Source organism: Cyrtonyx montezumae, unplaced genomic scaffold (assembly GCF_038088225.1).
Source record: "Cyrtonyx montezumae isolate F1298 unplaced genomic scaffold, pur_monq_1.0 scaffold_31, whole genome shotgun sequence".
Classification (NCBI taxonomy): Eukaryota; Metazoa; Chordata; class Aves; order Galliformes; family Odontophoridae; genus Cyrtonyx; species Cyrtonyx montezumae.
Window position 1 is genome coordinate 2,245,845 of NW_027072036.1, and position 21,262 is coordinate 2,267,106.

The window sequence follows — 21,262 nt, forward strand, 5'->3', positions numbered from 1 at the left end:
GGAACGGAGGGAAGGGAAAGAGGCGGGGTGAAGGGGGAAGGGGGCGGGGCTCCGGCGGCTCGCCCCGCCCTCTGGCGGAGGTCGCGGTGCGGAGGGATCCCGGCGGCTTAAAGGGACCGCGCCCGGGGCCGGGGGCTGTGGGGACACCCAGCCGTGGTACCCCGGCATACCGCACTGATGTCCCGCTGATGGCTCGTTGACATCCCATTGATACTCTCTTGATATTCCATTGACATTCTGTTGGCATCCGTGGGTGTTCCACTGTTACCGAATCGATGCCCCTAACACACCCTATTGTCATCCCATTGATAGCCCCTTGGTGCCTCACCGATGTCCTCATGGTGTCCCATTCACAGCCTTGGGTGTCCCATCAACACCACGTTGACAATCATCCTTTCATGACCCACAGTCATCCCGTTGATGACCCACTGATACCCAATCGACGCCCCATGGATACCCTCTTGGTGTCACATTGACACCTGCTTGGCATCCCACCGATCCCCCATTGATGCCCCATTGACATGCCCATGACCCATGGGTGTCTCATTGCTAACCAAATCGATCCCTAACCCACTGCCCCTGACCCACCACCTCGCAGCTCCCCCCTCCCCCCAACAGTGACACACAGCACCATCCCCCCACGGGGAAAGAGGGGGTGACATCAGAGTGTGACACCACAAGGTGACAGCCCAGGGGGACGGAGCCCACCAGGTCAGGGTGGGAGCCCGGAGCTCAGTGCACATCCTGCTGTTGTTTTCTCCTAAAGGATTTCCCACGAGGGCGGGGGTCGGGTCTGAGGCTGCCAGGCAGGCATGGGGTGTGGGGAGCGGGGCGTGGGGTGCAGGGAGGGAGTGAAAGTGATTTGCTGTGTAACTCAGCAAATATTGCTGCTGCAAAACCCCTTTGGTGGCGTTGGCAGAAGAGCTTCATTGGGAAGAGATTCCCAAGAGGCTGAGACGAGTCCAAGTGCTTTGGAAATCAGAGAGCATCCGTGTCCCACATCCCAAACCCCACATCCCATGTCCCAGATGTGTCCCATTTCCCACCCTCCACATCCCACGCCCCACGCCCCGCACCCCATGTCCCGTTTCCCACATCCCCTGTGTTGAGCCCCCAGTGCCCGGTGCCTGCAATGCCACGGGCTGCACCGCAGTGCCTGACAGCACAGAGCTGAGCACCCCAATCCCAGAGCCCAGGCTGTGGCACCGGGGTGCCCTGACAGAGCCCCATCATGGCATGGGGACAGCAGGGACACGCTGGTGGCTTCAGAGAGAGCAGCATCCCATTGGGGGCCCTTTCCCGGCCCTTGCAGGGTGCTCACCTGCAGGACTGGGTGTCCCCATCCCTGTGCACGCCCCGGGTCCCCGTGCCACACTCCAGCAGTCCCTGCGTGCACGCACACGAGCAGCAGCTGTCTCCAGGTGCCCACCTGTTGTCCGTGCACACATATGCCACCGTCCCCACGCCGTGCCCACTGCCCCACGCCCGCTGTGGATTTAGGAGGTGGATCCCAGATGTGAGTGCAGCCTCCCTCTGCAAACACAGCTCCTGGCCGCCTCCTGCTTGCTGCTGCCCGGCTCCGTCCTGCTCGGCACTGCTGGTGCAGAGGTGGCACTGCTGGAATCCTGCAGCTCCCACAGCCCTGCTCTGATCCTGGGGGAGCAGTGAGCTGTGAGGATGGGGAGGATGAGGAGGTGAGGACTGGGAGGATGAGGTGAGGTGGAGGAGGAGGTGAAGAAGAGGCGGAGGAAGTGAAGATGGGGAGGACAAGGTGAGGATGGGGAGGATGAGGAGGACAAGGTGGGGTTGGGAAGGACAAGGTGGTGAGGGTGCGGAGGAGGAGGTGAGGATGAGGAGGGCAAGGTGAGGATGAGGAGCATGAGAAGGTGGTGAAGATGAGAAGGAAGAGGTGAAGAATAGAAGGAGGAGGTGAGGATGAGTAGGATGAGGTGAGGAGGAGGAGGTGAAGAAGAGAAGGTGAGGATGGGGAGGATGAGGAAGAGGTGAAAACGAGGAGGAAGTGAGGAGGAAGAGGTGAGGATGAGGAGAACGAGGTGCCGAGGATGAGGAAGAGGGGGTGAAATTAAGGAGGAGGAGGTGATGAGCATGAGGAGGAAGAAGTGGTGAGGATGATGAAGAGGTGAGGATGAGGATGAAGTGAGGATGAGGAGCATGAGGAAGAGGTAAAGATGAGGAAGAGGTGAGGATGGGGAGATGGGGTGGGGATGAGGAGGTGGAGGTAATGGTGAGGAGGACAAGGTGAGGATGAAGAGGATGAAGAGGAGGAAGGCCTTATCCCACCCACGGGCTGCAGCGTAGCACAGCGATGCCTGGCAACGTGTGGGGCAGTGGGCACCGCCTGCTCGGGCTGTGGGGGCAGAGGGAAGGAACGAGAAGGGGTTGGCAGAGTTGGGGCTCATTCACCCCAAAATCCAAAGGGAGGAGGAGGCGGTGCTGTGGGCAGAGGGTTTTGTGGGGAGGCTGAGGCAGAGGACATGGGCAGCACTGCCACCCCCTCCCACTGCCCCCGGCCCTTGGCTGAGTGCCCCCACGCAGAGTGGGGGTCCCCGCAACGTTCCCGCAGCCCCTTTGGCTCCCGGAAATAACACAGCTGAATGACGGCCGTGATGCCACCCCCGGGGAGCTGTCGTGAGCCACCGAGGGCCACCTCCGAGCTCCCGAGATGAAAGGCACTGCGGGAGCTCAGGGTGTTATTAACAAGGTGACACAGAGCTGGGGAATGGCACCGTCACCTCCCCGGGCTGCGCACAGCCCCACAGCCCCGAGCAGCCCCAGAGCAGTGCCGGGAGCACTGCCACTGAGCCCCATCCGGTGACAATGACAGCGTCACCACTCTGTCCCCCAAACCCCCGTGGTGACCCCACATCTGCAGTGGGGGGATCCCAAAGCCCCGCGGTGCTCTCCCAGCAGTGCCCGCAGCATCCCCGTGTGTCCCGGCTGCGGTGGCTTCCCGGCGATGCAGCGCTGTTTGTTCAGCTTGAATTGGGATCTGAACCATGCAGCCATCCGCAGGGCTGCTGTTAATTGGAGTCTGTTATTAATTGGAGCCTGCCAGGAAACCCTGCCGGCCTTCCCCTTTGATTTTTTCAGGCTGTGGGTGCTGCCTGAGTGCGGCTCCAGGTGGTGCCATGCGCCGTCCCGTTGCCATCCCATTGCCGTCCCAGCACCATCTCATTGCTTCCCCATTGCCATCCCATCGCAGCTCAGTTTCCATCCCACCATTATCCCTCTTCCATCCCATCGCTGTCTCATTGTCATCCCATTGCTGCCCCACTGCCATCCCACCACAGTCCCATTGTTATCCCATTGCTGTCCCATTGCTGCCTCACCACCATCCTATTGCAGTCCAGTTTCCATCCCATCACAGTCCCACTGCCATCCCATCACAGTCCCACTGCCATCCCATTGCTGCCCCATTTCCATCCCATCACAGTCCCACTGCCATCCCACTGCTGCCCCATTTCCATCCCATCACAGTCCCACTGCCATCCCATCACAGTCCCACTGCCATCCCATTGCTGCCCCATTTCCATCCCATCACAGTCCCACTGCCATCCCATCACAGTCCCACTGCCATCCCATTGCTGCCCCATTTCCATCCCATCACAGTCCCACTGCCATCCCACTGCTGTCCCATTTCCATCCCACTGCTGCCCCATTGTGATCCCATTGCTGCCCCATCGCCATCCTGGACTTGGGACAAGTGGCACGGTGACGTGGGGACGCTCTGTGGGATCCACGCACCCCGTGGCCTCGTGCACTGCGGCGGTGGCTCAGCGGTGCCAGCCCTCCCCTGCAGGGATCATCAGTCCTCCCTCATTACGAGGAGTTACTCACCCCATAACACAGACCCGAGAATATCCTGGAAATGCCTCCGTTTGGGGACTTGTGGTGTCCAGGCGATGACCGAAGCCATGAGCGTGGCTGCGCGTGACACTGCCCCACACGTGGGACACTCGTGTCACCGCCCGGGGCCGCCCCGCTCCGTGTCGGGGTTCGGTGCTGCCAGGCCAGGCTGGCACCCCAAGCACCTCCAGCGCCCCAAAACCACACAGCGCTGGGACCGAACCCAACCTGGGCCATGGGAGGGGGGACGTGGGGGGGTGGGGGGACCTGGAGCTTCAGGTATTTTAAGCAGATGAGCAACGTGAGGTGTTATGCGCTTATGGGATGGCGAGAGCGTGAGTCACGGCCTCGTTTGGAGAGGAGCTTTAATTTGCAGCGCTGGAACACGCGGTGATGACTGCCTCCAAGAGAGGGGCTCTGCTCCCCCCGGGGCTCCTTCCCTGCGGGTGGGAGGGGGCGTGCACCCCCTGGGCTGTGGGGTTTTGGGGTCAGAGCTGCTGCAGCCCCCGTGTGGGGGATGCAGAAATCGTCCCCGATGTCCAACGGTGTGAGAGGGAGACACAGGAGTGGGGGGATGGGACGGAGGGGGGGGGGGGGGGGTCCAGGCAGCCAGAAACAAAACCCACGCAAACGACATTACAAATTAACATTAATTTATTAGAATACTCATGAAAAAAAAAATCTCTTTACATGTGTGGAGTGGCTTTGTTTGGTTTCCTTTCCGTATGAGAGAAACGTCACCGCTCGTTCCCCCCCAGCCCACCTCCCCCTGCCCCCCCACGGGAGACGCGTCGCTCCGTACTGCGCCCAACCCCGCAATGTCTTTGGTTACGGAGCAGCCGCTCTCAGCCCCGGGTGGGGTTTCAGAAGGGGACGTGCACGGGGAGGGGCGGGGGGGGGGCCCACGCGGGACCGCTCGGGGAGTGGGGACCCCCCCGCGGCCATAGGTATTGATCGAAGCGGAGCCGGTGCGGACGCAGCGTTGGGCGGCAGTCGACCCCTGGGGGGGGGGGGGGGACACGGCCAAGAGGGGGAGCGCCGATGCGAAGCACAGCCCCCACCTCCACGCGTTGTGCTCGGGAGGGGGGGGCTGCAGACACAGCAAGCAAAGGGGGCAGGCGAAGCCCCCGGTTGTGCAGCCACAGCCAACGCCGTGGAGTCCCTGCGGGTTGGGGCCACCTCCAGCAAAGCCCCCCCTGCAGTCCCAGGGCCCGGGAGCTTCCCCCCCCCCCCCCCCCCCTTCATGGTCCGGTGTCCCCTGTCCGGGGCTCCTCAGGGTCCGGGCTGTCCCCGCAGCTCCCGTCCACCCGGGACAGTGTCCCCTTCCCAAAGGCGGTGCGTAGTGATAGAGGAACCCGAAAGTGTGGGTCAGCAAAGAAAGAAAACGAACCGAGAGAGAGAGAGAGGAACGAGAGAGAGGAACCGCAGGGGAGGAGGGGGCGGCCCCAGCACTACTGCCCCCTGGGGATGAAGGGCTCCCCCTCCTCGGGCTCCTGCTGCGGCCCCGGGTCGCTCAGGCAGCGCAGCATCCTTTGGCTGCTGGGGCTGTCGCTGGTGCCCGGGGTGAAGACGTCGTCGGTGCCCGGAGAGGAAGGCTCCTTGGCCCGCATCACCAGCCCCTCCTCATCCTCCTCGGGGGAGGGAGGAAGGCCCCCGCAGCCCTTGGGGATCTCGTTGGGCAGCTCCACCGACTCCGGGGACTGGGGGGAGGCGGGGTCGATGGTGATGATGGGCAGGTTCTCCGAGTCCGGCTTGGGTTCGTAGGCCAACGGGTCTGGGGGGGGCACAGAGGGGTCAGGCAGAGTGCAGCTCCCCACGGTGCCACGGGTAGATCGGGTCAGCCTGGGGAGCTCCGGCAGGAAAGAGGGGGGTCCCGGGGATCCCCAGATGACGATGAGGTGTTCGGGGTCTGCGCTCCCGGGCTCGCTCTGATTTTGGAGCCATCGCTGAAACCCATTTTTTGATCTCCCTCCCCGCCCGCCCAGCTCTGCTCGCACACATTGAGAGGGGCGAAGCTGCCCTCTGCTGAGCAAACACCGCCTCAGCACCCAGCGGGGACCGGGGAGAGCTCCGCCGCCTGGCTGCTGCCCCCAGGGATGCCAAGGGAGAGCAGCGCAGGGACGTGGGACAGCAGAGGGACGCGGGGCAGGAGTGGGGATAGAGCAAAAGAGGGACACCTGAAAACAGAGGGGACAGCACAACGTGCCCGCACAGTGATGCTCAGCACGCCGCCAACAGCTGTGTGCCCCCACCAGCTCGGTCCCCCCCTACCTGAGCCGATGCGAGCCCGGGACATGGTGGGAGAATCAATCTTGTTGGCTGGCACTGTCAGGTAGGCGTTCTGCAACCGGAGCACAGGGAAAGCAGTGTGAGGGACCACCCCGGGCTGAGCGGGGCAGGCACTGAGCCCGAGCCCCAGGGACGAGCAGGAAGCAGCAGTGGGATGCAGAGGGTGAGCGTGTGCATCCTCCCAGCTGCGCTGGAAGGACCCGTGCTGCAATGAGCAGGGGGCAGGGACAGCCGGGGCAGGGACAGCTGTAGCAGAACCCCATGCAGGACCCCAGTGCCCCTCCCCAGCTGGGAGCCCCGTCCACCTCCGTGCCCACCCCGGCCCCTTGGCACCTGCCGGTCCGTGTGCCGGATTTTCTGCCTGCGCAGCAGCATCTGGTTCCAGGCTTCCTCGTAGGGGTCAGCCACCAGCGTGTGTCGGTTGTAGGATCGCAGCTGTGGGAGCGCCCGAGGAAAGGAGACGGGTTGAAAAACTCACGGCAAGGCAAAGGGAGGTCACGGCACCGCTGCCCTTGGGCTGGGATCAATCAGCAGCCCGTGGGCAGAGCACGGCCCTTCTCTCGTGGCTCATCCCATGGGTGCCTGATGTCACCCATCACGGCCCAGTAAGGGCTCGGCCAAGCAGCCAGCCTGCCCTCAGCACTGCCCAGTGCCTCTCAGGGAGAGAACACGGACCTGGCACGCACAGGGCCGAGCTCGGGATGCACAGAGGGGCACAGCTGGTGCTGTGACCCCAGGGAAGCAAAGGGGGAACGTGGGGTGAGGGCACAGCACGGGGCACGCCTCACCCTCTGCCTGGTTTTCTGCAGGTTGTTGCGAAGGATTTTCCGGATCTCCTCCTCCTTGTCCTTGGACAGGGCTGGAACGACGCGTGACACGGGGAGCGTCTTGGGGCTGATGTTCCTGCACGGGCAGACAGCACTCAGAGTCACGGTGCCACGGCACAGGGGCACAGGGCAGGGCTGAAGGGCAGCATCCACCCTGCAGCTCAGGCCACGGGGGGGCACACGGTGACTGGGAACTCACTGGATGGACACGGCGGAGATGGTGGAGGGGATCTTGCCCAGGCCCCCGCTCTCCACCAGCTCTATTGCCTGCTTCATCTCCATCTTGTGATAGAAAGCGATGAGCTGGGGCTCCTTGGAGCGCTCCCCCGCGATCAGGCACTTCTTCACATACTTCTTGTTGAAGCGGTTCAGCCTTTACAACAGCGTGGGGAAAGGAGTGGCAGCAGGTGAGATGTGCCCCTGCCCCAGCACACCCGCTCCCCTGTGGATGGCTTCCCCTGGGTGGAGGTCAGGACCCCTCCGGAGCCAGGGTTAGGTTAGGGTTAGGGTTAGGGTTGGGGTTGGGGTTGGGGTTGGGGTTGGGGTTGGGGTTGGGGTTAGGGTTGGGTTAGGGTTAGGGTTAGGGTTAGGGTTAGGGTTAGAGTAGGGTTAGCCCTTTGAATGTGAAGCATTGCAGCCCCACACCTCCCCATGCTCAGCCCAGCACCGTGATTCAATGGGAGGATTGCACGTGGCTCCCACAGCCTAAGGAAAAGCCCAGCCCAGGATTGCCAGCTGGCAACTCAACCCTGCCCCCACCTCACCCCGAGCCCCCAAACCTCCCTCCTCACTTGTCTTTCCAGTGGTGGTGGCCATAGTGACCACAGATATCCTCGATCCCCGTCAGAAGGTGATCCAGGAACTGCAAGAGAAAGCGCAGCACACGGGCAGCTGGGGGGCTGCCACCGCCTGCCCCCCCCCAACCCCACACTGACACGGGGTGACGGCACTCAGCGGGGTGTGACATCAGGGCTGCGGGGCCGGGGGACCTCAGGAGGGCGGCACAGTCCTACGCAGCTCAGGTAGAAAGAGGGGGTCTGGGTCGGAGCGGGCATCGGACGACACAGAAGGGGAGAGCCCTCGCTCCGTCCCCCCTTACCTTGGGCACCACTTAGGGGCGGCTCCCGCTCCGTGCACCCGCCCGGGTACAGCGGTGGAGGTGGCAGAAGCAGAGAAAGAAGAGGGCTGAGGCAGCGAAGAGACGCGCGCACCGAGGGCCGGGGACGCGGCGTTACCTGCGTGTGGATCTCCTCGTTGATGGAGCGCTTCGTCTCCTGCTTCTTCTTCACGGCCAGCAGGTCCACCAGGGGCCGGATGGTCATGCCCTGGGGAGTGGGGAGGGAGGGTCAGAGCGTGGGCAGCTTGATGTGGTGGGGGGGTAAGCAGCCCGGGGCACGGGGGTGGGCTTTAAGGTCACCTCCGACCTCAGCCCTCCCATGAGCGTACGATTCCCCGAGGGCGGCACGCTGCTCTCATCGCTTCCACCCCCCCCCCCCCACACCCTGTATCACCAACCTGCACGAAGACAGTGAAGAAGATGACCGTGATGATGGCCGTGAGGAACATGTCCCTCATGTCAAAGTGCTCGTAGTCGAGGAGGTAACAGAGGGAGAAGGCGATGGCGCCCCGCAGGCCCCCGTAGGCGATGATGAACTGATCCTTCGGCGTCAGCTTCACGATTCGGAACTTGTTGATGAACCACGTGAGGACCAGGACACCTGGGGCAGCGCACACAGGATGGTGAAGGAAGCCCCCGAGCCTGAAAAGTCTCCACCCCCCCCCAGGGCTCAGAGCGGTGCTGTACCCTTTAACACAACGGATATGTTCCTCATGCCCTTGGGCGCACGCTCATCCCAACCTCACACCCAGCGTGAACTTGGCCTCACCCCCATCTTCCCATAAAATCAACCACACACTGTGGAGCACTGCTAACTCCAGTCCCCCCCAGCCAGGCAAGCTGGGACCTGGTATCCCCAGGAGGAGCCCATAACCCAGGAGCAGCCCCATGGACCTGCTGTCACGTTAGGATCTCACCTAAAACCCTCGCAATGAGGCAGAAGAGCAGCGTGCTGATGACGAAGGTCCAGTTCCAGTAGTGCTGCCCGGCCACGGTGGACACACCCAGGAAGATGAAGATGAGGGTCTCGCTCACGCTGCTCCACATCTTGAGGAAATACTTGATGGTGGTGTGGGACTTGTGGGAGATGTTGGCTTCCACGTAGGGCCGCATGACCACGCCGGAGGCGATGAGCCTGGGGGCAAGGTGGGGGCACTCAGCAGCTGTGGGGACAGCCCCGACCCCTGGCCTTGCAGGATGGGGTTGTGAGACACCAGGGCTCCAGGGTTCAAGGCTTCTCCTTCCCCTTGGTAGGGCAGCACTGCAAGCAGGCAGCACAACCCCAGTGCATTCTGAGCACCCAGCGGGCCCTGCCCGCCAACACAACTCACGCCATGATGCCAGAGAGGTGGAAGAGCTCAGCAGACAGATAGGCCATGTAGCTGTAGAGGAAGACGAAGAGGGGCTCGATGACACGGATGTTGGAGGTGAAGCGGGACGTGAAGGCGGCGATGAGCCCGTAAATAACGCCCACGAAGACACCGCCCAGAGACACCACGAAGAAGCTGAGGAAGCCAAGGATGATATCGATAATGGTCACTTGCTCAAAGTTGGCAAACTCCTCGAAAAGGTGGTACAGGACCTGGGAACGAGAAGGGAGAGGGGGTTTCAAAGTGCCCCGTTGGCAAGGACACCTTCACCTCAGTGCTCTGCTTAGGGGCCGTCCTTAGGAGGGATGCATGCAGACCCCCAGCACAGCACACCCAAGGGAGCCATGCCACGCGGAGCTGGATCTTGTGCACCACTCAGCAGGAAAAGCTGGCAGTGCTCTGCTGTGTTGGACACAGCTGGACACTCGGCCAGGACTGCTCTGTTCTCCACTGTGGTCCTCGCTGCCATCCCTGGAGGGGTTTCAGGAAAGGGTGACCCAGCAAGGGACCGTTCCCACTTCCCAGAGGATGAATGAGGACATCCAACAGCCACATGGGGGGAAAAGCCAACGGCTGCCCCTGCTCAGCGTGGAGAACAGCCCAAACCTACATGCTGTTTTGTAGCTGATAGAGCAGCCTGGCAAGAGGAGCCCACCCTGGGCTGGATCTCTCACTCCTAGATGCATTTACAGGAGAGATTTTAAAGCAGGAAGGGGAAAATGGCTTCTGAGAATCCTGCAAGGGTATCGGAGCAGGGGGAGGGCAGGGTGCCAGGCCCAGCATGCCAGAGCTGCTTCCTAGGGCCCGGGCAGGGACAGATGTGAGAGCGGAAGAGAAAAGCATTCCCCAGGGATGGGAGTGAGGACACAGCCCTGGGCAAAAAGGGAGCACAGCTTCTGGGAAAAGCCCTGTGCTGGGACAGCACGTTCCTCCCCTTACCCTCTGCAACATGCTGAGCAGAGCAGATGGGACGTGGGAGCAGAGCCAGGAAAAAGCAGTGGGCTGGGAGCAAATGTGGAGGTCAGCACTGCAGGGAGGAGGAGGATGGCCACGCCAGCACCTGGACACAGCTGTCCCTTGGGACCCCAGAAAGCAGCATCCCCTGGTCCCTGCCCTGACCCCACACCCCATGGCTGTGTCTCCTCCCCGAGACACAGCAGAGCACTGGGCACGTGCTCTTGGCCTTCCCAAAGCGCCAAGCAGAGCACATCCCCTTCAAGCACCTCTGCGGTGCTCTCATCTGCCACATTTAGTTCTGCACCTGCACAAGTTGGGAAGCCAGCAGCACTCGTGGATCCCCAGAGCAAACCCCGTCCCCTCGTGCCCCCCGCCCTCACCACCGTGACGGCGTCGTTCAGCAGGGACTCCCCGAAAACCAGGATGTGCAGCAGCTCGTTGATGTGGATCTCCTCGAACACAGCCAGCACGGCCACCGGGTCCACGGCCGAGATGATGCTGCCGAAGAGCAGGTTGGCCAGCAGGCCGATGTGGTTGAGGCCGCTGCCGCCGATCTGGCACACGGCGTACATCAGCCCCCCCAGGAAGAACGCGTTCCAGAGCGTCCCCACCACGGCGAAGATGAGGATGGTGCCCAGGTTCTCGGTGAACTGCCTCAAAGGGAGGAAATAGCCGGCGTCCAAGATGATGGGAGGGAGGAGGAAGAGGAAGAAGATGTCTGACTTGAGGATGGGGGGCTTCTCGCCCACCGCTTTGATGAGCCCGCCGACCAGGAGGCCCACCACGATCAGCAGGCAGCTCTCGGGAACCACTTTGGACACCGAGGACATCACGTGGAAGCCTGGAGAGGAGAGAGCAGAGCACACCTTGGCTACGGGAACGGGGGACGTGGGAACGAAGGACTGCTTCCCAGCCCTGTCTGCAGTCCTTAAAACCTTTTTGCTCACTTCATTTTCCCCTTCTACCCCGTGCTCCCAAGCTGGAAAGTGGAAACTGGGCTGACGTACAGTGCCACTACTCATCCTCACAGCACAGAGCTGCTCCCAATGGGGGGGGGGGAGTGAGCAGACCCCCAGCCCCATGCCAGCACCGCAGCACACACACACACTGCTCACACGAGCTGCTGCAGGCTCCAGCTCTTCTGGCAGTTACTCATCCCCAGCACACGTAGGAGCTGGCATTTGCCTCCCATCACAGCCACACGGGGCTCACACACATCCAACAGCAAAGCCCCATCCTTTGGGCGGCCTCCAGCTCACTGCAGCCCCCAGGTCCACGCAAACCCCCCCCCCCGCAACCCATCCAGAGGGCTGCAGGGACGGGGCTGTCTTCCCTGGACCTCATCCCGGGATTTATAACGCCCACTCTGAAGCGAGGCACGTTCGTTCCCTGGCAAAGGGACCAGTTTCCACCCAGGCCCCGCTGACGCCGCGCTCCGTCGCTCCTTCTGGCCGTGCCATCTGCACGGTGTGCCGCAGCGGGCGGCTCTGCACCGTCCCTCCCTCCTCTAGTGCAGCACAAACACGTCTGGAAAGCAAAATGCTTTCCCTCACCCTCCCCCCCCTCCATCTCCCGGGCTCCCCGGACGCCAGCCGTGAGTCAGCTGCCATCTCTGAGGACGGAGCAGACCTCGGGTTGCTCCTCTGTGCTGCAGGGCTCCTCGCACCTGAAGCCACTGTGGGTCTGGCACGGCCTCGGTGGGGCTCTGGAAGGTCTCAAGTGATGGGATGAGGGGGCAAGGAGCATGGTTTGTGCCCCGAGTGAAGCTCCGTGCCTGGGGATGGCAGAGGAGCAGATTCGCTGCAGCCAGTTGTGCAGCAGAGCATCCTGGGTACCACCATCCTCCTCACTGCCACCCTGCAGATATCCATCCTTCCTCTCCCCAGGGAACGGCCCCGGGGCTCTCAGCCTGTCCCCACCATCCCTGCAGCTGTGACACACGCGAGGTGCAGCAGCAGTGTGTGTGATGACCCCTTCTCGGAGCACAGCTCAGCATAAGCTGAGCAGGTAGGAAGCTCCACGAGCAGCAGGACGCGTCCCATCACAAATAAAAGACAAATGCTGACAATTAAGCATCTCTCACTTCTTCCCCACGGGCCCCAGGATCCCACTGAACTGAAATGTTTGTGTGCTGACGTGAACTTGGAGCTTTAGGTCCCTAAAAATACACTCATGGCATGTTAATTGTGCCTCAATTCCGTGGAGGCAGCTCCTGTGTCACCAAACATCACACAGATCCAGAGCACGAATGGCTGAGTGAACACCGACCCCGAGAGCAAACAAGACATGCAGGCTGATGGCTCCCAGCCCCACGGCCTGCCTGCTGCCCCACAGGGTGAGCACGGGGCTGCAGGAGCAGGGCAGGGCGGTGGGAGCAGCCCTCATGCAAACCAAGGTCACGTGCAGCCTGAGCTCAGAAGGACAGAGAGGTGAATGGAGATGGTGAACCACGGAGCTGCTGCAACTGAGAGCTCCTGGAGGTCCACCCGTGTGCTGGTGAGAGGGCCCTGCCCTCCCTGCTGGGGTGCCATGTAAATATTGATTGCTCCACCTAACTGCACGTGTTATGTAAGCTCCATCCCGCAGTGCTTGCTCGTCCTGGCCCCAAATGTGCCTTCCACAGCTGGGAAGGACACGGGGGGAACACCGTAAAGACCAGCACGAGAAGAACGTTTTAATTAATAATAACATTTCCATCAAAACGCTTTCAAAGAGCATCCACGGAGAAAGAAAAAAAGCAGCAACACCTCGATGCGCTTCTCTGCTCCGTGCCAGGAGCTCCCACCCCAGGGACTGCTCGAGCCAGGGCCACACAACCCCCTGGCACCTGAAAATCACCCACGTTCACGTGGAGCTGTGCCCAGCAGAGCTGCCCTCCTGAAGGGCACTGCAGGGAGGGCTGTATGGGGCACGTGTGGCTCAGCACCACCGGAGCCCCTCTGAAAGCCACACAAATCCTCCTGGGTGCCACAGGCACAGCCACCACCCGCACAGCCTCAGCACGGGGGCACAGCTGGGCACGGGGAACGGAGCTGGATGGGTCCTGACAGGGGACAGCAGGGACAGAAATGGGGCTGGACTGCTCTTCCAGCTGCCCAGGGCGCTGCTCTGGTGACCCCTCTCCAAGCAGACCTGCACCTTGGAGCAAGAAATGCAGTGCTGGAGGGGGGAAGGGCAGCACTGAGCAGGGGCTGGGCTGTACCTGCTGGTGTCTGCCTGGTGCTCTGTGGCTTTCAGGTCTGGGCTCACTCAGGGCCGTCCCAATGCTATCAGCTCTGTCCTTATCTCCTGCACAGCAGCAGCTCGGGGTCGGTCACCTTCTCACGCCCACTGCACACACAGAGATGGGTGCAGCTCTCCTGCAGCACAGCCTTGTTTGCAGAGCGAGGGGGAAACAAGGGGCGATTCAGTGTGGGGGGAGCAGTGTTTGAGCTCCGTCTGAGGGAAACAGGAGTGGGAAATCAGCTCTGAAGAATAATAAGGGCAAACAGCAGCGGGTCTGAACGGCCACGCAGCGGCAGTGGGACGGGTAGGGCTGTCAGCATGGAGCTGGCTGTGCACTGGTGTGCACGGATGCTGCTCTGCTCTGTGCTGAGCCCTGGCAGAGTGCTGAGTCACTGAAAGCAGCGTCAATTAATTACGCTCCCATTCCTTGGCTTTTCTTCCTAATTAGCAGCAAGAAAACAATGAGGCTTGAGCACGATGCTTTGTTTGATCTGGAGCAAATTGTTGAGACGTCCCCGTGACGTCTGTGGCTCCATCTCCTCCTGCCCTGGGCAAAGCCCCATTCCCTGTGCACAGAGCCCTGCAGGAGCAAAGACAGCCAAAGGAACACTGCTGCCCTGGGACCCCGACAGCACTGCTGCAGTGCTGCAGAACGGGAGGAGGATGCAACAGTCCCCAGCGCACAGGAGAGCTCTGAATCATCTGCACGTCAGCCCGACAGGGCTGCTGTGCTGACAAACAAGCTGATGCAGAGCACAGAACAGCTGTAACGAGGTGCACGGACCCGTGGCTGAGCCTCCCCACACCTGCAGGCTCCAGCCCAGGAGGATTTCCTGCTGGAAAACTCAGGGTGCCCTCATCCCAATTAAACCCTGCTCGGTGTGAGCGCTTCCTCACTGCTAATTAACTGGGATGAGCTGAAATGAAACACTGCCGTGCAGGAGTCCTGCAGCAGGGAGGGACCCGAGCTGCTCCTGCTGCATCACCTCGGCATGCTCCCACGTGGCTCAGCCCCACCACTGCACCCCCACCCGGGGCACGAGGAGGGGACAGGACAGCCCCCAGCATCACAGGTCCTGGCAGCTGTGCCCCAGCTGAGTACTGCAGCAGAGAGCATCCCTGCAGCAGAGCACCAGCACATGAACCTGCGGGCAGGAGCCTTCACTGAGCGGGGAGAGGCGGTGCAACCTCTGTCGTCCCCTGGTTTTATCTCCAAAGCACTCACAAGAAATTAACAGATCAATTGGGAGTCTTTCACAGAGCCGGTATTAATTTCCTCCCGGCTGTAAAGAGGAGCTAAGAAACAAAGGGCATTAAATGCACTTGCTCGTGTCCCCGAGTGAGCAGCATGCAAGCAGCTCCACGGCTCCCAATCTGCAGCCCTGTGTTTAGATAACGCTCCTTCAAACCAGAAGAAAAGGCAAGGACACTCTGCAAGGAAGGCAGACTGTGAGACAGACCCATTTGCTATGAGTTGCAGCATCACCGAGGTCGGAAGAGCCCCCTGAGATCACCCCACCCTGCTGCCCACCCACCAGCACCATCTCCCCACTAACCCACAGCACAACATGGGCACCTCGAAAGGAGAACCCCACAGCAGGAGGAAAAGATGCAGTAGGGCTGGGCTGCTGTATGAAGCTCTCCCCCTGAGCACGAGGCCAAGGAAAGGGTTGGGATGCTGTAAATGCATCACGTGCTGAGCTCACCGCTGCCCCAGCAACTCCAGTAACTCCAGTAACAGCAAACCCGTTGACTCAGTGAGTGCGTTCCTCTCCTGGGTGCATTGCATGGCCGCCCCTGAGTGCAGCAGGACTGCAGGGAGCTCTGCTGCAGCTCCACGCAGCGCTTCGCCCATGGCAAAGGTTCCAGCAGCAGATCTGAGCTTTTTGAGACAGCTTTCCCAGAGAAAGAGCTTCACAAATGGCTCCAGCTCCACAGAACAGGGCCAGGAGCTGAACAGGACGGCTCACAGCCGTACTTGGCCCAGATTTCTTCAGCTGCTGCCACACGTGGATGCCACGAGGGCTCAGTGCTGTGGGCTTGCTGCAGCACCACTGCCCGTATCACCTCCTGCACTGAGATCACCCAGTCCAACCAGCGCCCCATCCCCTCCGTGCTCACTGCAGGGACAAAGCCAGACCTTCCAGAAGACATTAGCATTGCTGTGGAGTGGGAGATGCTCAGGGCTGCACTCGGTCACACACACTGCAACCACACTGCACCCACACCGAGCAGCACTGCACCAACGGCTCCTGGAGCCCAAGGTGAGCACCACAGGCAAAGCCCTCCACGCCAACCTCCCTGCCCAGGAAGGGCAGATTTCCTCCTAGGAACACGGGCAGGAAAGACCAACAAAAGCCTTTCAGGAAATAATCTGCGGTGTCCGCTGCATCGCAGGGAGGATGCGGCCGCAATATCGCCCTAATTACTGCCGGGCTCTAACGGCCCGAACAAAGCGACGCGATCCGCAGCACACGACGGCAGCAAGTCAGGAGTGTCCGGCTGCTGCAGGGCTTCCTGCCAGGAGCACCCCAGGGAAACTGAGGCACGGCACAGCCAGAAGCACAGTGCTCTGCCCTCTGTGCCAGCCTGACCTGCTGGGGGGAGGAGCTGCCTTCCCTCCCGCCTGCCTTCCTTCCCTCCCACATGCCTTCCCTTCCTTCCCTCTCACCTGCTCTCCTTCCCTCCTGATCTCTCTTTCTTCCCTTCCACCTCCCTTCCTTCCCTTCTGACCTGCCTTCCTTCCCTCCCAACCTGCCCCAAAGATCCAGCACACTGAGTAACACAGGGTAACTCCAAGTGCTGCAAAAAAAGCCTGTAAAGGTGCAAAGGGAGCCTGCTTCTGCAAAGGCAGCTCTTGCCAGCCTAGCAGAGAGAGGGGATCCATTTCCCTGCCACCACCACCTACCACACAGAGCTCAGGAGCTGACTGCACTGTGACCTTTGCACTCTTCCACTTCCCCTCCAGGATCTCCCACCAGCACTGGGCTGAGCCTTTGGCCACTGCTGAACCCACCATGCCCATCTCACGGGGACAGAGCTGGCAGGAGGCTCAGGCTCTCAAAGCTGCCCCATCCCCATGGCAGTGCTCAGTCTTGCACTGATCCAACACGCAGCAACACGTGTGTGCACGCCTGCATGCAAAGGATAGAGCTCTGTGTCCTTGGTTGAGCAGGAGCACACGCCTGAGGAAAGAGCAAACAGAAAGCAATGAGATATCCACCTCTCCATCAACACCCAGACACTGGAAAATCAGAAGGGTGAGTGAGATCTGGCCCAGCACAGATGGCCAGCACACGGCCTGCCCCGAGCAGCACAGCAGAGCACGGAGCTCCCACAAACTCTCTGCTCCTCTGCTGTTCTCTGCAGTCTGAATTGCAGTGCTCAGCCCTGCCAAGCAGGGATAGGTGCTGCACAGGGATGCTTTGGCACTGTGCTCCTGATGGATTTCAGCTCTCATTGGAACAAATCAAGCCTTGGGAACCCAAAATAAAGAAATCAAATGTCTACGAGGCAGCTGCAGCCGTTCATCGCTGCTCACTTTCCTCCCTCGGTACACACAGCTCTGTCTGCAGAGCAGAGCATGGTGTGAGAGCAGAGCAGCACTGTGGCAGCCCCCAGAGCAGATCCACACCCCTCTCTTGCAGATGAGGAGCTTTGTTCCCCATCAGTTTCCGCTTGTTTTTTTACTCAGCTTGTAGTAACAGCACAAGGAGAACTAACTGCTGTGGCTGCTCTTCCTGAGCTGGCAAAGCAGAGGGAGAAGGCAAAGCACAGTGTTTGCATCCTTCCCCCATAAGGCAGCGGGAACACAGTGTTAGCAGGGGCTGCTTCAATTAATTAGCACGACAATTTTACACTTCTGTGGCACCAGCTGCATCAGTACTTCCAAATCCTTTCCTGTTGTTCCCAAGCCTCAGTCCCCCTGCAGAACAGCCACCAGCTGATACCAAAGGGAACACACACTGTGCCTGGGGGTGATCTCACCCCGTATCTGCAGCCTGAAGGATGTGGGAATCGCACGTCAGTGTCCCAGGGATGCAGAGCACAGACCCCGGTGCCTTGCAGCAGCCCCAGCCCTCCCCCGTCCCACTGTGCTCACACCACAGCCCATCCCAGCACGCTGAGCAGGGTTTGGGGAAGCACAGGAACCTCACACACGGTCATAGCAAGTGCTGCAAAGCAGGGAAGAGATCGGAGCAATGACTCAGGAATTACTCCAGGCTCTGAGCAGAACCAGAGTGCTGCACCGGGCTCTGAACTCACATCTCACACGCAGCAGTGAGCAGCACAGCTCGGGGCCACGCAGGGACCCACGCAGCACTCCACATCGGCCCCACAACCCATTCGTGGCTGCTCCATGAAGCGGGGCTGGGGGGGACCCGGAGCTCTGGGGTGCAGCAGGGCTGGCCTCCATCACAGCCCAGTCCTCGTGCAGGATGGAAACAGCACCTCTGAGCTGTGTGGCTGTACAAGGCAGCACACAGCTGGGAGCAGGGGATGAGCAGCCCCAGCCATGGCACACCAGCAAAGGGAGCGTGCACACTGCAAAAGGAAGAACATTTCCAGCTGAGCCCAGATTGCACTGTGACGGTTCTGGGACAACGCCTGGCTGCAGTGCTCCCAGCAGCTCCAGCTGATGCTGTCCCACCTCCACCAGCACCGAACGCTGTCTGCTCAGAGCTGGGGGAGCAGGAACGGCACTGCTGCGTCTGTCCCTCACCCCCTCCCTCTCCTACACAGCCTTAAAATACCGCTGGGGTGCGAAGGAAAGCAGGAGCAGCAGCACCGCCTTCCACGTGGGATCAGGGCAAGCAGGAGCAGCCCACGCCTGCGGGACACACGTGGGTCACACTCCAGAGCTGTGCCCCCACGAAGGAAACAAGTGCCCCCCAGGCAGCAGCCAAAAGAAGGGAGGAAGCCCCGTGATGCTCCTGCACCGACCGACTGCACAGACCCCCACTGCCACCTCAGCGGCCCGCTCACGGGGAGAACACTGCAGGGCAGTTGTGGGGTATCCTGAGCTGGGAGAGGGGCATGACAGCAGGCACTGAGCCACAATTAAAGCCACGCTGTTAATTGGCAGCCCGCGCCGCGTGCATTCCCCTCCTTGAGGGAGTTGCCTCGCAAAGCCCTGCTGGATGTGCGCGCATCCCAAGGGCCGGGTTGGGCTCTCCCTGCATCCCCGGGGGGGACATCCCAGAGGAACCCCTGTGAAGCTGCAGAGCAGCTCCTCCTAAATCACAGCCCCCTACCACAGCCCCGCAGCACGCTCTCCACGCAGAAGCAGCAGGCCTAGCAACACCTAACCTCCCACTGGCACAAAGCTCCCCGAGCTGCCGGGCTCCACGCCGCGGCGTTGCTCCGCTCTGCTCGCACACGGGGCCGGCTCGTGGCCCCTCCTTTCTCCTTCAGCTTCCGCACAGACACTCCGGATTTCATCACTCATTCCGTTCCGAGCATGCTGAGAGCCCACGCAGAGCCACGGCCCCCAGCAGGGAGCAGAGGACCCGAGTGCGTGGCTGTGGGATCCGGCCGCTGCGTTTCCCCTCTGCGCACCCTAAGCCACGAAGGATGGAGCTGCAGTGGCTGCGGTGCTCTGCTCCCTCCCAGAAACACAGCGAGCTGCCGGGGCTGGAATGCTTTCCCTTGTAAATAAAGCACACAGGAAAGGGAAGAGAGACGGGTTTTACCGGGCACGGGGCGGGGTGGGGCTCGGTGGGGGAATTTTGGACCCCTCGGGGCCCAAAGCACCGTTCCCACCGTCACAGTGCTCCTAAGGAAACACCGCTGTCCAAACCAATGGGAACGGAGGTGCAGAACCCATAGGGACGCGGAGCTGCCCTCCCTCCCACCCCAAAGCAGCTCACACCGCAGCCGCACCACATCCCACTTCGGGGTGATTCCCCCACTGTCAAAGCTCGGGGAACCGCAGCCACCTCGTGCCCCACCGCCTGGAGCCGTCACCCCACAGCCCGGCCCCACAGCCCAGCGGGTTTTGCTGCAGGAGGGAGCACGGAGCTGTTTTAAAGGATTTCTCCAAGGTTACAAGAGGCAACAGCGTGGCGGTACGGAAACAAAGCGCCGAACAAAGCTCCCTTCCCCACTGGAGAAAACAAAAGTAAAAACATCGCTCACCCCGGCAGTGGGGGTCAGGGGGAACCCCGCTGCTGCAGGGCATTAAAGCCGGGCCGCGGTTGGGGTGCAGTGTGCCTGCTGCCAGGCCTGCGGCAAACACAAGGTCGTGGGGAGAGCCACGGATGTCCACTGCTGCCCCGGGATGTGAGGGGGGGGGGGGGGGTTCAGCCGGGATGTGCGGGTGGGGCAGCCCCGAGAGGGCAGGGGTGCGGGTAGGGGAGCTTGGGGGGCACAATGGGGGTTCCAGTAGGGTTGCATTTGGCTGCTCAGGGGTTGCAATCGTGACGCTCAGTGGGGCGCTCAGAGGGTCACAGCGGGGTCGCGGTTTTGGGGTTCTCCGGGAGCTGCAATTAGGGTTCTCAGAGGATCGCACCGGGGTGCTCACTCAGGGGGTGCACCCGAGATGCTCGCAGCACCCAGACGGTCCCTCCCTCCCGGGGGTCTCCCACCCCGACCCGTCCCCCCCCCCCCCCCCCCGACCCGTTCCCCCCCCCCCCCCCTTCCCCCCCCCCACCCCCCCCCTCCCCCCTTCCAGCCCCCAGCCCCTACCCATCTTCATCAGGCAGGCCAGCAGGATCCAGAGCGAGATCTCGAAGGGGATGCGGACGTGCTTGTAGTCGATGCCCAGCACGGGGAAGGCTTTGCGGGTCTTGGCGTGCCCCTCGGCCGAGTGGTTGTGGTGCAGCTTGTTCAGCGGCTGCACCTCCTGGGCCGTGGCCATAGGGGCTGCGGTGATGCCCCCCGGGCTCTCCCCTCTCTGCCCCCAGGTGGGCTCGGACACCCGCGTGGCATTGGCCTGCAAGCCCTGCCCGGGCAGCAGCGGGCCCAGCAGCAGCAGCACGGCCCAGGGGACGGCTCGTAGGGCCGCGGCCCCCATGGCGGAGGGAGCCGGGGCCGCCCCGCGGACAGGCAGCGAGGAGATGGGGCGGCCGCCGAGCGCCGGTACATCCCGGGGCGACCGTGGGGGGGGGGCGCGGGGAGGAGGCGGGGGTGGAACGCGGAGCGCTGGGAGGGGACTAGTGGGGTGGGGCGGGGGCGGGGCCAGGCGGGGTGCGGGGAAAATGGGGGTACGGCGACGCGGGGAGGTTGCGGGGGGGGGGGAGGAGCGTACGGCGGTGCGGGGTGCAGCTGCAAAGTGGGGTACGGCTTTAAAGGAGGGGGAGGTGATGAAAAGCAGGGTGCAACTGCAAAAGGTGGAATGGGAGGTGAGGGGTGCAGCTGCAAAGTGGGGAATGGCTTGGGAGGAAGGGAAGGGTGGGGGTGCGGGTAAGCAGGGTGCAACTGCAAAAGGTGGAATGGGAACAGGAGGTGAGGGGTGGGGTGCAGATGTAAAGTGGGGTACAGCTTTAAAGGGGGGGTGCTGAAAAGCAGGGTGCAACTGCTAAAGGGAGAACGGGAGGTGAAGGATGGGGTGCAGCTGCAAAGTGGGGTATAACTTTAAGGAGGGGGTAAGAGGTGCAAGCTCAAAGTGG

At 61.7% G+C, this 21,262-nt stretch overlaps 1 protein-coding gene across 1 annotated transcript; it reads right to left on the bottom strand.

The window, feature by feature from the left end:
• Positions 1–5,149: 5,149 nt before the first annotated feature.
• SLC9A1 (solute carrier family 9 member A1) lies at positions 5,150–20,741 on the bottom strand. Its single transcript, XM_065744420.1, has 12 exons — positions 20,340–20,741; positions 10,808–11,268; positions 9,432–9,682; positions 9,018–9,235; positions 8,499–8,701; positions 8,219–8,308; positions 7,775–7,845; positions 7,183–7,356; positions 6,945–7,059; positions 6,490–6,591; positions 6,139–6,208; positions 5,150–5,641 (listed from the first exon to the last, which is right to left on the bottom strand). The coding sequence occupies exons 1-12, from the start codon at positions 20,665–20,667 to the stop codon at positions 5,319–5,321; spliced, it is 2,406 nt and encodes an 801-aa protein (XP_065600492.1). The 5' UTR covers positions 20,668–20,741; the 3' UTR covers positions 5,150–5,318.
• Positions 20,742–21,262: the final 521 nt, after the last annotated feature.

Excerpts from the sequence above, each read along its gene's own strand:
- SLC9A1 (XM_065744420.1), bottom strand. The coding sequence starts at position 20,667 with ATGGGGGCCGCGGCCCTACGAGCCGTCCCCTGGGCCGTGCTGCTGCTG. Across the intron at positions 11,269-20,339 it reads GGCCTGCCTGATGAAGATGG|GCTTCCACGTGATGTCCTCG; the intron begins GTAGGGGCTGGG and ends TCTCCTCTCCAG. Across the intron at positions 7,060-7,182 it reads ATCTCCGCCGTGTCCATCCA|GAACATCAGCCCCAAGACGC; the intron begins GTGAGTTCCCAG and ends CTGCCCGTGCAG.